Source organism: Pipistrellus kuhlii, unplaced genomic scaffold (genome assembly GCF_014108245.1).
Source record: "Pipistrellus kuhlii isolate mPipKuh1 unplaced genomic scaffold, mPipKuh1.p scaffold_m20_p_2, whole genome shotgun sequence".
In the NCBI taxonomy this organism is placed as follows: domain Eukaryota; kingdom Metazoa; phylum Chordata; class Mammalia; order Chiroptera; family Vespertilionidae; genus Pipistrellus; species Pipistrellus kuhlii.
Window position 1 is genome coordinate 5455364 of NW_023425515.1, and position 14045 is coordinate 5469408.

Genomic DNA, 14045 nt, shown 5'->3' on the forward strand with positions numbered 1-14045 from the left:
GCCATCCCGCCCTCAATCTGGATGGGAGAGGCCAATCAGGGCCTGGCAAATTGGGGGTGGGCTGGCCAGGAGGAGGGGCCACAAGAGGTTGGCTGCAGGAGTGGAAGAGGCTGATCAGGGGCAGGGTTGGCTGGAGGGAGAGGCTGCAGGAAGTTGGCTGGCCAGGCCAACCCCCCAGTCAGGCTGGTTTACTGGCCACAGTGGGTATCATAGCGACTGGTTGTTCTGGTCGTTATGGGTTCCGGTCACTGGCTTTTTATATATATAAAATAGAGGCCTATTATATGAAATTCGTACATGAGAGAGGGAGTCCCTTTAGCCCTGTCTATAACCTCTTTTATCCGGGACCCCTCAGGGGATGTACGACTGCCCGTTTAGGTCTGATTCTGGGGACATCGGGCAGTCGGACATCCCTCTCACAATCCTGGACCATTAGCTCTTAATCACTCACCTGCCTGTCTGCCTGCCTGGTCGCCTGTAACTGTCCCCACTGCCAGCCAGGTTGCCCCCAACTGCCCCCCTTGCTGGCCTGGTAGCCACTCATGGTCCCCCTGCTGGCCTGGTCACCCCACATAGCCTGCTGGTCAGTTGTTTGGTTGTCCCTCACTAACCCCCTGCTGGCCTGGTTGCCCCACACAGCCTGCTTGTTCAGTCGTTTGGTCATCCCTCACTAACCCCGCTGCCAGCCTGGTCATAGACAGCCATCTTGTGAGGGTGTGATGGTTAGTTTGCATATTACTTCTTTATTATATAGGATTGTAGTAATTTAAGGATTTCCTGTGGTTTCTTCTACCAACAAAATAATGTTATACATAGCTAAGAAATTCAATCAGATTTAATAATTACATGCTTTTTAGATTCATCCACACGAGATGCGGCTCAAGAAGAAAAAGAAGTGGTAAAGTGAAATGCTGTTAGGCACTTCTTTCTTTGTAGCCTTACTTTATAACCTGAACCAGAAGTCCGCCAGAGCAAAGGTCAAATGGCAAACAGGTTGAGTCCTGTTTGGGTTCTGTGGTCATCTGTCTTCAGCCCTTCCTGCAGGAGCGAGCTTCCTAAGACATAAATGCCATCACCTTTCTCCCTGGTTTGGTGCTTGCCGTGGCCTCCAGCCTGGAATCAAGGCCAGCTCCTCAGAGGGAGACCCTTCCCCACCTCAGGCCTCCCTCTCCGCAGCAGAGTCCTGGGGCCCTGTACTGACCGTGCTGAAGAGGCAGGAGCATCCGAATATTCCGTCCTGACGGCAGATCGAGCTGTCCTTGTTTCACAAGCTTTCCCGTTAGTTTGTCATCCTGTGGGCGCCATTTCTTTAGAGGAGACTACCTCATGTGACAGACTCACTAAATGTGACTTTCTTGCTGTCTTGCAGACAGAAACAGCCTCCGCCAGTCAAGAAACCCTCCAAAGTATTTTGCCATGGATGTAGAAGATGAAGAGAACCTGAGTAAGACCTAGGCCTGCCACGTAGTCTCAAGTAGCTGGTTTCCCGTTAGTCTTAGTGTTCCTGGAAGTGTTTTTCATGAGACCGATTTGGGGGAAATGAACGTACAGGGCTACCAGCAGTGGCGTGCTTTTAAGTCTTGCCACATTCTCTGTTTACTGGGGCCCTCTCCCTCACAGCCGCAGGGGGGTTGCCGCTGCCTGAAGGAGCGCGTGCTCCGGTGCATGTCTCACCGAGCTGCACGCTTCCTGTTGGCGCAGCCTGGTTACCATGACGATGGCCAGATTCCCGTCTAAGATAACCTCTGAGGTGGATTTAAATATCGATACCTGGCCATTTAAAGTAGCACATAACCTTTTCTGTCCGAATACCCTGGGTTCTCCTATATTTTGAGGGAAAGGGCTCACATGAATCTGCTGATCTTAAGTTTCTAGACTTTAATGAGCCTTAGAACTAGAGTGGCTTGAGATACTCCGGGCCCTTCTCCTTTCCACCCTGCCCTCTCTGGGGCGGGGGGACGGAGGGACGGAGAGGCTCCGAGCTATGCCAGCGTCCCCTTAGTGTTGTTCTCTATGAAAAGTTCAGTGAACATTCTTCTCTTCTGCTTTATCATTCCTCCCAGAGAGCAGTGCATTTAAATAAGGCTTAGACTTCCCTCCCCATTTGGGAGCTTTTAGTAGGGACACTGCAACAAGACATCCCTTTTCTAACACATGTAGACATGGAGCATGCTTACTTGTCTGTGTTGAGTTGCTCCCAAGAGAGCGTGCAGGTCTAAGGGATAGGTGACATTTTTACGAGGAGTGGTCATCAATGGCGAGGACACGGCTCAGTCCTCCTCTCTGTGTCACCACCCAAACCGGCCAGCTGAGGCCTTGGAGTTGGCTCTTGTATGTAGATAACCCGGAGGTTCCCTCGGCAGACCGCCCCGCCTCACTCGCAGGCTGCTTCGTGGGTTGGGTTGGAGATGATGCGGGTGGGCTGGGTCTTGGTTACATGGACCGCACAGTGGACGCTCTCTGGCTGAAGTTGGCCCCAGTGGGATGGACACAGCATGAGCAGCCGCCCAGTCGCTGTTGGAGAAGCTCGTGGCCTCGTGCTGACCTGCGGTGGCCTCTGGCGGCCTGGCGGAGCTCTCTTCAGGGTGACCTCCCCATCAGAGCCTACCCTAAGGTCCCTTTAGAACAGCCCAGTGTTTTTACTGGTCCGTTCCACTCGCCATCTCCAGTTTTGCCCGCACACTGTTCCCCGTGAAGTGCGTGCATCCAAGTGTCCCCAGCCTCCGTGTTGTTGGGACTGCGGGCCGTCGTCCACGGCAGTGGGCTTCTGGTTTGGGTGGAAATGTCATGCAGTGTAGCGTATATAAATAACTGATCCTTGGGTAACGTAAAGAATCCTTCTGGATAACTTTTCTGGAAAGATAAACTGCTGGTTCAAGGGCTAAAACTTAGCAGTGCCAGTCCTGTATTGCCTATCATTTCATAAGCAATGAAAAATATTATCATGCTAAGCAGTCACACTTATGAAACAAAGTAGCATGATATGTAAAGAGAGAGTTGTGGCAGAGGATGTATCTTTCTCCAATTTGAATATTTTCTCTTTACAGTCCCATTTAAAAATATATATATTTTATTGATTTTTTACAGAGAGGAAGAGAGAGGGATAGAGAGTTAGAAACATTGATGAGAGAGGATCATCAATCAGCTGCCTCTTGCACACCCCCTATTGGAAATGTGCCCGCAACCAAGGTACATGCCCTTGACTGGAATCGAATCTGGGACCTTTCAGTCCACAGGCCGATGCTGTATCCACTGAGCCAAACTGGTTTTGGCGACAGTCCCCATTTTTAATGAGGCAGAATGTGGGTAGCATTTTAGTGCTTCTGAAGCAAATAAGAACTTATGTGAACTATGCTACAGAAAGTGTATTTTTCCTATGCTCTTGAGACGGTCAACCCAATACTGCTTGTCTGTATTCCTTGAGGAAAGCACTTGGCGGTGGGAGGTGGTCCTGTTTGGTTCGATGCATGTCAGAATAACCGATGACCCTCTGAGTGTCTCTGTTGCTAGTTCTTCGAGCAGGAGCACCAGCACGTCCGCCCGCGGTCCTCTGTGGCGCCCTCGCTGCCTGTCCCTCTAACCTGTCTCGCTCTGCCCTTCTCACCTTGTGTTCCCTCTGAGCACCGAAAGGAGTAACCTATCGAGCTTTTGCTGGAGGATGTTATAAATGAAAATTTAGTGCCTATTCCGTCAGCTTTGTCAACTGGGAGAAGTGGTGTGTGTGTCAGGGCCTGGGAGGAGCTGTCTGCAGAGGAAGGGCACCTGGCTCTCACCACCGCCAAAGGAGAGCCGGCTCCCCCAGGGGTGTGTGCAAGCACATCTCGGCTGATGCTGGTGGCCTGGGGCCCAGGCCTCTGTCCCGTGAGGCCCTCCTGTGGGTAGAGCTCAGCATGATGAGAGCCTGCGTTTACGCTGTGCTGTCGAAATAGACCCAGGCCTCCACTCTGGGCACTGTAAATCAGTGAACGTTGTAAAAAATAGTTTGGTCACGTAGAAGATTTATTGTGGGTTTCCGAAAGCTAGCGGCAGGTCTTACATGCACTGCCATCAACGCCCCACGCCCTGTGGTCACCGCTCCTGCGCTCCATGCAGCAAGCGGCCTGTGGAAACGTGCCAGGGAAACGGAACTTTTTCTCGTTCTCCTTTTTAAAACGTCCAATAAGAGTAAAGGGGAGACTAAATACTCTTTTATCCCCCTTTTCGAAATTCAAATCATATTTTTGCCATGAACCTTCAGAGTCCTAAACTGATCTTTATTAAGTATAAACACCTTTAGAAGATAGAATGACCAAGTTAGTCTGTAATTTCCAGCTTTAGTGAGGAGGTGGTAGCCTGCCTGGTGCAGCTTCAATTTTACATCTTCTCAAAGATTTTTTTTTCTAATGTGGACTGTATTAAAAATTCAGAGGTAAATCAGTCCCCATGTGTAATGAAAAAACTTTCAATGAATACTGGAAATGAAGTTGTATCCTTTAAAAATCATTTCTAAATGGGCAGAATACTCTATGTAATTACATAAGCAGATTCCTAAGACTGACTCATGAACCGAATCAAATAGCTGCACAAATTGATGGAATATTTTGAAGCTCGAGAGCGAACCAGCCTGTAAATGCTGCTTTTAAATATGTCACTTCCTCTGGGAGAGCTGCAGTGCAAAGCCCAGTGAGAGAAAATGCCGTCGGTAGGGGAAATGCCAAAATAAACAACGTGTCAGTGCCGACTTCAGACTTAGCAATGTACGGTCTTCTGGATACATGTATCACCCCACATTCTGATGCTTCAGCATATTCTCAGAAAAGTTATTTAAAAATTCACCTTTTAATGTAAAAGCAGTTGGGGACACTAAATAGACATGGTAGGAGCCATTATTCAGCAAAATGTCAGGCCCTGAGTCGGTGGTAAATGTGCAGCCCTCCCGTGTGCAGCAGGCAGTAAAGTAGCACACACATCACTTACCCAGTTACAAAGAGAGATAAAGGAATCTATAAATTTTGCATTTACAAGATCCTGCAACGAAGGCGTTGTAAGTTGCTCTTTCTGGGCACCGCAGGTTCGAGCAGCACAGAGGCTAAGGACAGCTGCAGTGTGGACCCTGGGCCCCCGGGGGACAGCGCTCCGGGGCCGGCTGACAGCTACCTGCTCCCCAACGGGGGCGGGGGCGGCGTCGGCAGGAAGCGGCCCCTGGACGAGGGCAGCAATGGGCATGCCAAGTTCCGCCTGAAGAAGCGGAGGAGGGCGCCGGGGCCCGCGCTGCCCAAGAACGCGCTGATGCAGCTGAACGAGATCAAGCCCGGCCTGCAGTACACGCTGCTGTCCCAGACGGGGCCGGTGCACGCACCGCTCTTCGTCATCTCCGTGGAGGTGAACGGGCAGGTGTTCGAGGGCTCCGGCCCCACCAAGAAGAAGGCCAAGCTGCAGGCGGCCGAGAAGGCCCTGCGCTCCTTCGTCCAGTTCCCCAACGCCTCCGAGGCCCACCTGGCCATGGGCCGGAGCCTGTCCGCCAACACGGACTTCACGTCGGACCAGGCGGACTTCCCCGACGCGCTCTTCAACGGCTTCGAGACTCCGGACAGGTCCGAAGTGCCCTTCTACATGGGCTCCAACGGCGGCGACGACTCCTTCAGCTCCAGCGGGGACCTCAGCTTGTCCGCCTCCCCCGTGCCCGCCACCGTCGTCCAGCCGCCCCTCCCGGTCCTGCCCCCGTTCCCCCCGCCCGCCGGGAAGAACCCCGTGATGATCCTGAACGAGCTGCGCCCGGGCCTCAAGTACGACTTCCTGTCGGAGAGCGGGGAGAGCCACGCCAAGAACTTCGTCATGTCCGTGGTGGTGGACGGCCAGTTCTTCGAAGGCTCGGGGAGGAACAAAAAGCTGGCCAAGGCCCGGGCCGCGCAGTCTGCCCTGGCCACCATTTTTAACTTGCACTTGGATCAAACGCCATCTCGCCAGCCCATCCTCAGCGAGGGCCTCCAGCTACACCTGCCCCAGGTGAGGCAAAGTCTGTCCGCGCGGTCATGCTTCACACCGCACTGGGGTTCATTGCCACTCTGCCCTCACCATGAGCAGCCGGCAGTAAGTGTGGCTGCCGGGCAGCCTTCCTAGATTGGGATGGCCAGGTGGCCCCTGGGGAGCCGTCTGAGGCCATCACGGCACAGGGTGGGGACACCGGAGCAGCGCCATCAGCCCTCTCCACGCTGAGCCTCACCCAGAAGGACAGTCCACAGTGCCCTCCCCGTGTAGCTGCCCTGCGGGGTGAGGGGTCCCACAGCAGCCTCTGATGATGAGGTGGGGGGCAGGCACCAGAATCTGCCCAGCCCAGGGTATTTCTACATCTCCCTAGGGCTCTGGCCACAGAAGGAGTGAGTCTGGCCATTCAGCTGCTGAAACCCAAGGGCTCCAAGCGGGACTGGCTGGCAGTGCATTCCTGAGCCTACCGTGCAGGGACCGTGTGTCAGAGGGATAGGGGTGTAGGGGGCCCTTAAGCTGATTCTCCAGGGCCCCCCAGGCACCCAGGTCTCTCTGTACCTGGAATTCCCCATATGGTATTTATGCAGGCTCCCTCCTGCCTGGCCCCTCTTCCCCCTAAAATCAGAGTGAACAGAAGGAAATGCTTGGGACTCAGATTAGAATCTGTGAAAGAGGAAGACTGAAGGAGAAATGGCACTAGTGTCATCTCCAAACACTGCAGCTATGAGTATTTATTGCTCTTTTCTTAGAAATCCCAAGCTCTCTGGTCTACTGTAAAAATTGGTCTTTTCGGGAGAAAATATGACCCTTTCCTCTGTTTATTCCTTCTTGTCACCGTATTGTTCAGTTTGAAGATAAAATATATTGTGATCTGATCAGAGAAAGTGAAGGACTCGATAGATAGTTTGGCCTGGATTCTCTCAGCTGGATCCGAGAATGTCGGCTTCTCTTTTGTCTTTGAACCAGTTAGAGAGGCCTGTGTTCAGTCCTCTGAAATGACCACGGTCCTCAGTATTAAAAGAGGGAAATTTATTTTATGTTGCCTAAGAGGCCAGGTTTTGCAGTGCAGACGAGTAACTGAAGCGGGGGCAGAAGGAGGTCTGTGTGTATGCACACACATGTGTGTGCATGTGTGGCATTTGCAGCCCGAGCCGTAGGCCAGGCTCAGTAGGGCAGTGACCAGCGGCCCTGGCCTGGGAAAGTGGGGCCTAGCAGCCTCTCTGGGGAGAGTGTCTGGGGTCCTATGGGGGTGCGGGTGGGAGGGCCTCCCAGCCCCACCTGTACCACCTGTGCAGGTTCTGCTGGGCTGAGCAGCAGGTACCGGGTTTCTGTGGTCTCCAGCCTGGGAGGCCTGGGGGTGTGCAGCTGTATCTGCTTCCCAGTCTCTGCTCTCAGTAGCCCCATAGTGTCTCCCAGAGGCCTCTGCGCCCCGGTAGCCATGTCTTCCTGCAGGACCTGGGGGTGGCTTTGCAGTCAGCCCAGGCCTTGTTTCTGGGCTCCGCTGTCTTTCCCCTGAAGCCCTCCAATGTGCCTCTAGGGTGGGTGGAAAGCCTTATGTCTCCCAAGAGTAACCCATGCTGGACTTGGGTCAGACATCCCTGGTCTTAGGATTCTCTGCCTTCATGGTGCTCATAGTGGCACTAGAGTTTAAAAAGCAGGTGGCATTAACCACGTGGTGAGTGCGAAACACCCTGTCAGCAGTGACTTACTAAAGTGGCCCAGCCAATCCTCCAGGCCCTCCACCCTGAGGGTCGTTCAGGAGGCAGTGCCGGGGGCCTGCGGTGGTGAGGGTTTGCCATTGAGGAGCTTGTCAGTTTGTGGTTATACCCACCCCCTCGTTTAGAGGGAGAGGTGCTTCATCACCCCTAAAGAATGAGGCAGTGGCCTCTTTAAGGGAGAGAAGAACGTCCCCGAGTGCAAATGCTGGCATCGCACAGGAGTGTGCACAGATGTGCCCGGCCTCTGAAAACGTGCAGGTACGCCTCACATTCTGTGAAACAAAACTCTCTCCTCCGGCTCTCGTTAGCCTCTCATTGTTTTCCTTCTATGTGTGGTCCTTTATCTGTGGTGCCCTTCCATTGTGTGATTTCACGTCTGTTTCTGTCTGTGCTCTGGCTCCCTCCCCTGTGTTCACATCTATAGCATCGATGCCTCTGCTGAGGTGCCAGGTAAGGCCCGAGGGTCCCGCCTGGACCTCCTGCCCACCCTCCACGGGGCTGGTCTTGAGCATATCCCCGGGGGCTCGCTGGAATTTGCTGGATTCTAGCAATGATGGGAGGAGAGCTTTCTGATAGCTATGCTTTTTCCAAATAAGCCATAATTTAGGATGAGTGACTTTTCTATTTTATTAAGGGGACATTAGATTTGGCCATTTGATTGTCAAGACCAGTGTGAGATAAGGGGGATATAGATTAAGTGTGGCTCTTCACACACACACACACACACACACACACACACAGTTAGCACCATTTCCCAGGTTCACTCTATCTACAATAACTTGAGTCATAAGACATGTCCCAAATCTAATGTGTTGGCTTCTAAGAAGCACTCCCTGGAGGACAGTGCTGCTGGGTGTGGTCACATGCAGTGAGGTGTTCCAGGCCTTGCTGAACACCTTCCCTGAGTCCATCCCGCTGTCATTTGAGCTCAGTGACAGCTGCCCATAGGCTCTGCTCAGGGCTGGATTCGAAGGGAGAGACTGAGCCAGGTGATGGGACAGGGGTTGGAATAACTGAGACATACCTGATGGGGCAGGGCCTTAGAGAGGGTGTGCTGTGCAGAGCTCACGCTTCTTTAATTTGATCACTTTTACTTGCCTCTTTCTCCTGAAAGAGCCTGGGCAGCAGAGCAGCGGAGGGGGAGGCAGGTGACCCCAGGAAAGCACTCTGGCCCCTTCCTCCTGGGTGTCCTCATCAGAGGGTGGGGCTGGTGTGCCGTGAGGACCAGAGAGGCATCAGGGTATGCCCCACATGCACTAGCTCGAATGCCCACCGGCCGGGCTCAGGGCTGACCCTGCCCTCTAGGCCCTGTCAAAAGATTCCAGCCATGGCCTCACATGCTCCTCGGATGTGTGTTTTGGAGGAAACACACACACACATGTGCACACGCACACACTTGTTTGCCAGACTTGGTGTGGGATTCTCCAGAAAAGAAGGCATCGGAGCCATCACCCTGGCTTTCGGGGGGCAGGGGCAGGTGCCTAACCCCCTGCTCTGGTCCCCAGGTGTTAGCCGACGCCGTGGCCCGCCTGGTTCTGGATAAGTTCGGTGATCTGACGGAGAACTTCACCTCCCCCCACGCACGCAGGAAGGTTCTTGCTGGAATCGTCATGACAACAGGTAAACATCTTGCGTCATAGAAACCTCTGTCAGGAAAATTGTGTTTTCCTTCTTCTTCAGAATGTCTGTCATCTGCAAATGTGGGAACTGTACTTACATATTTTCCCCAAATGTTCATCTCTTCGACCTAATTGTTCTCCTGTGGAGAAGCCCCTCTGTAGGGTTAGGTTCCCATGATCGTGTGAGAGTGGTCTGGTCTGCTCAGGAAACTGCAAGAGACATTAATCCCTGCTCATGGGAAAGTAGGGCCTGTCTGACTTACCGTTAAGTGTGCATGCTGCCAGGTAGGTTTCCGTGTGGCTTGTGGGGGAGAGAGGAAGTCCAGCAGAGTTGAAAATCTGGGGAAAAGCACGGTTTGGAAGGCAGAAGGAACCTTATTAAATTTGTCTAGATGGAACCCTTCCCCAGGTCTTCTCCCCACACCGGAAGTGGGACCTCAGGCTGCATCTCTGTGGTGACTCCTAGGAGCAGGAAGCACACTGGCCAGTGCCCAGTCCAGCCCTGGGCGGGCGGGACGAGCGGGATGTGCAGCGCCCTCTGCTGGCAGCACCCACGGCCTGTGCTGGAGTTAGGCTCCCTTTCCCCCACCCCTCCCTGCTGGAGGCCAGGGAGGAGGGCTGGGGATGGCGCACCTGACTCCACCAGCCAGGAGAACCCAGCTCTCTGTGAGGCTGGCTGTACTGGTCTCTCCCGAGGCAGTTCTCTGGCCCACTGGGGAGAGGACCCGGTTCTATAATCCTAGCCTTGATCCCCGCTCGCCCTGGAGAATGTGAAGACTCGAATCACAAGCTCCTCCCGCCACGTGTGTGCTTTGGCACAGCTGAGCATGTGTCTGGAGGCGGAGGAAGAACTCTGAACGTTAACGTGGGTTTCGGGTTTTGTCTGATGTTTGTAGTTTCCTCCTCTTCTCTCTGTGCTTGTACTATTTACGGAACTGAAAGGAGCAGTCTCAGCTGCTGAGGCAGCAGCTCCCTGAGCAGGCTCTGTGGTATGTGGCCTGTTGTCACCTAGCTCTGCTCACTGCCTGAGGAGAGGCAGATGCCTGCAGTGAATCCCACCGCTCAAAGCCACAGTTTGCACCTGCAGGCAGGACTGCCAGCAGGCACCTGGCTCTGACCTCCGATGGCCTGCACTTGCTGAATGACCTTGGGCAGGTTATTAGCCCCTCTGTGCCTCAGATTCCTGGTCTGTAAAACAGAGGCAGTGGTGCCATGCACCTTAAGGATGTGGGGATGAAGTGAGAAAATCTTCCCTGGTGAACCCAGCACAGTGTGGCTTCCTCTCCCCGACGGTAGCACTAACACACTTCTGGGCGGTACCGTCGCAGCTGGTGGTGGTGCAGTTTGTCAGGCCTTGGCAGCACATCTGTGACAGATTTACCGCAGAGTGGCCGCTCCTCTGGAGGTGCCCGGGGCTGCGGGCTTCCGTCCAGCATGAGGGGGTGACAGAGACTCCTGGCCAGCACACTGTGAATGCCCTGTTTTCCTTCTTGTTCCTCCCTCGTTGCTCTTTAGTGCTTTCATATTAATCTTAAGATTCATAACCAGACCACTTACCTGCCTTCACATAGTGCTTTCTCCCTGTACCCATGGGACTGTTCAAGAAAGACTGTTCCATTCCCGAGGAGTCACTTCCTCAGGCTCAGAACCTTCACACGGAAGACAGGGCGGCTGGCTCCCAGGGGTCCCAGAGCTGGCCCTCTTGGAGGCTGTGGTTGGCTGGGATAGGCGTGGAGAGTGAGTGCGCGCTGAGGTCTCTGCCAGGTTCCGTCTCTGCGGACACGTGTCAGGCCCTGGGGCGCGGTGGGCAGGTGACTGTGACTTAGAGGACCGGTCTCTCTTGTTTTCCAGGCACCGATGTTAAAGATGCCCAGGTGATATGCGTTTCCACAGGAACGAAGTGTATTAACGGCGAGTACATGAGTGACCGTGGCCTCGCTCTGAATGACTGCCACGCAGAGATCATATCTCGGCGGTCCTTGCTCAGGTTCCTTTACACACAGCTTGAGCTGTACCTAAAGTAAGTCTAGTAAGTAAGTAAAGGAAGCTGTTTTAAAAAGCATTGCCTTCTCCCCTCCCCCTGTCAGAAAACACTGCAGAACTTTCACTCACAAATTCTCAAAATAGTAACTTTGTCAGTAACAGTGAGGTTGGATCCCATCTTCCCATGATGCTCAAGCTACAAGTAGAGTTGGCTAAGTTATAGCACACATGCATATACACATGTACGTAGGAGCACACACGTATGCACACATGCATGATAATATCGCCGATTTCAGGGCTGTGCTCAGACCCTGGGCTTCTGTTTCCTGCGGGCTGATATCAGTAGACTCCACTGCCTGTAGACACGGTCGTTTTTATCCCAGTCCCTGTGCCTCACACAAGCCCATCACATATCCAAACGGCTTTGCTCTATAAAGCCATCTCTACACATTCTGTTTGGAATCAGAAATGAGAAGGAAAGGGTAAATGCTCGCATCTCGATGACCTGTTCATTGTTGAGTGACAGGAACCGTGTGAATGATCATAAACATGGGAAAAGAAGGTGCCAATCCCAGCTCGTCTGTATCCTGTTGAAACATAGGCCTTTAAAGTCTCTGGGCGCTGGGACAGACCGCGTTGGGACTGCACGTGGCTGGAGCACTTACTCTCCAACTTGCTTCCTTTCAGTAGCAAAGAGGATCAGAAGAAGTCCATCTTCCAAAAGTCCGAGCGGGGCGGCTTTCGGCTGAAGGACACGGTCCAGTTCCACCTGTACATCAGCACCTCGCCCTGCGGGGACGCCAGGATCTTCTCGCCTCACGAACCAATCCTGGAAGGTACGGCCAGGCGTCTGGACAGTCCGCGGTGTCTCGATGCGTGGCCATGTGGTGACAAAATAATAGACTTACATCAATACCCTTCTTTCCGTGTCAGCCTTGAACGTGGACCTGGGGACTAAATAAAAGCAGGAGGTTTTACTTCTCCATGGATAATTAATGAGAATATTTTAATGAATGAAAATGTTGACTCTAATGAACTGTGGGATTGGAATAGAATGAGGACACCAGGTCAAAATGGATGTCAGCACTTAAATGTGGATACTATGCAGGTTGTCACAATCTTTGGGACACCTTGTCTGTGTCTAAATCAGAGATGCACATCCTCTTGCTGTTTCTGATGAACTGTGACTTAGTCAATGTGTGATTGTTTGGCTGAAACCACAACAGCAGATTAGACGAGTGAAAAAGGAGACCCTGTTTCTATCACCTTTCCCCGCCCTTCTCTGCACATGTTTTCCACAGATTTCTGTTTTCCACGGATTTGTATCCACCTCTCTCCCCGAAAGCTTGTTTGTTCCAAATAGAACACTTGATTGCATTGTTTTTCTTGATTATAAAAGCAACAAAAATCAATTGTGGAAATTACTAAATATTTTTTAAATAAGAAAGAAAATCCAAATTGCCCGTGTTCATATGACCCAGGGGTAGTCACCGTGTGTGCGTGCTTCCTGTGGGCTTATTTAGCATCCATATGGGTTTTCTTAGGAAATTTTTAAATGTGGGAGGGGGGGGGGAATATAACAAATACCCAAATATCCAACATCTAGAATGAACAAATGTTAGCATTTTGTCCTGTTTGCTTCAGTTCCTTTTTAACAATAGAAATCAATCACTTGGGTTAAAAAGGAAGCCCTCATTTTCCCAAACCCCTAAGGAGGCCAATTCTGTGAATTTGGTTCATATTATATCCTTCCTGTCCAGTTTTTATATACTTACACTGCACATATGTCCTATAAATATAGAACAACCATAAGCACCTACAGGTGGACGTGTGGTAAATGGGTGGGGGGTAGTTAGATGTGCGTCTCAGTGAGTGAAGCAGATGATTTCCCACCAGTAGCTTCCTTCTCCCCTTTCTCTCTTAGAACCGGCAGACAGACACCCGAATCGCAAAGCCCGGGGACAGCTGCGGACGAAGATAGAATCTGGCGAGGGGACGATCCCCGTGCGCTCGAATGCGAGCATCCAGACGTGGGACGGGGTGCTGCAGGGCGAGAGGCTGCTCACCATGTCCTGCAGCGACAAGATGGCACGGTAAGGCCATGGAGCACCCACTGCGCCAGACTCACCCTGCTGGTTCCTAGGTATCCCCCACTGTGCCCTTGTGGGCACTTGACCTTCCTCCTACACCAGTTACCCACTTTCAAAACGGTTTGGTTTTTGCCCCCCTCCCCACTTTAATGTTCCCAACATTCTTTGAAGGATAAAAGCTCTAGGAGGGAGGGGCTCCAGGACCCTTCGAGGGGGTGAATGTGGGCCTTTACCTAGGAGGCTCCAGGTTGCTACTCAGCAAAACAACCATCTCGCCCTTAATTATTATTGTTATACTAGAGGCCCGGTGCATGAAAATTCGTGCACTGGAAGAGGGGCTCCCTCAGCCCGGCTGCCCCCTCTCACAGTCCGGGAGCCCTCAGGGGATGTCCTACTGATGGCTTAGGCCCGCTCCCCTCTGTGGGAGGCAACGGGCAATCAGGGAAGACGCTGTCCCTGTTACTCCTCCACTGCTGCCTGCCCTCGGCCCTCATAGCCGCAGCAGCTTTATCCGGAAGGACATTTGGCTGCCCAGTCCAATTAGCATATTATGGTTTTATTATTATAGATGTGGGCTTCTGGAGTGAACTGATGTGTTCTACTATTTTAAAACGATTTGCTCCCAGAGAAAGCAAAGAGGTTCCTCATTCATCATAGATGCACTTTAACAA

At 52.5% G+C, this 14045-nt stretch overlaps 1 protein-coding gene across 3 annotated transcripts in view; it reads left to right on the forward strand.

The window, feature by feature from the left end:
* Positions 1 to 14045, forward strand: part of ADARB1 (adenosine deaminase RNA specific B1) — a 98639-nt gene that overhangs the window by 69954 nt on the left and 14640 nt on the right. For 2 of the 3 annotated variants that reach the window (XM_045585297.1, XM_045585299.1), the window contains exons 3-8: positions 1370 to 1444; positions 5051 to 5985; positions 9188 to 9302; positions 11153 to 11321; positions 11975 to 12120; positions 13209 to 13377. In XM_045585297.1, coding sequence (XP_045441253.1) covers positions 1417 to 1444; positions 5051 to 5985; positions 9188 to 9302; positions 11153 to 11321; positions 11975 to 12120; positions 13209 to 13377 — 1562 coding nt within the window. In that variant the 5' untranslated portion in view covers positions 1370 to 1416. Of the gene's footprint in view, positions 1 to 1369; positions 1445 to 5050; positions 5986 to 9187; positions 9303 to 11152; positions 11322 to 11971; positions 12121 to 13208; positions 13378 to 14045 lie in introns of all 3 variants that reach the window. The other variant, XM_045585298.1, reaches the window with a different exon arrangement.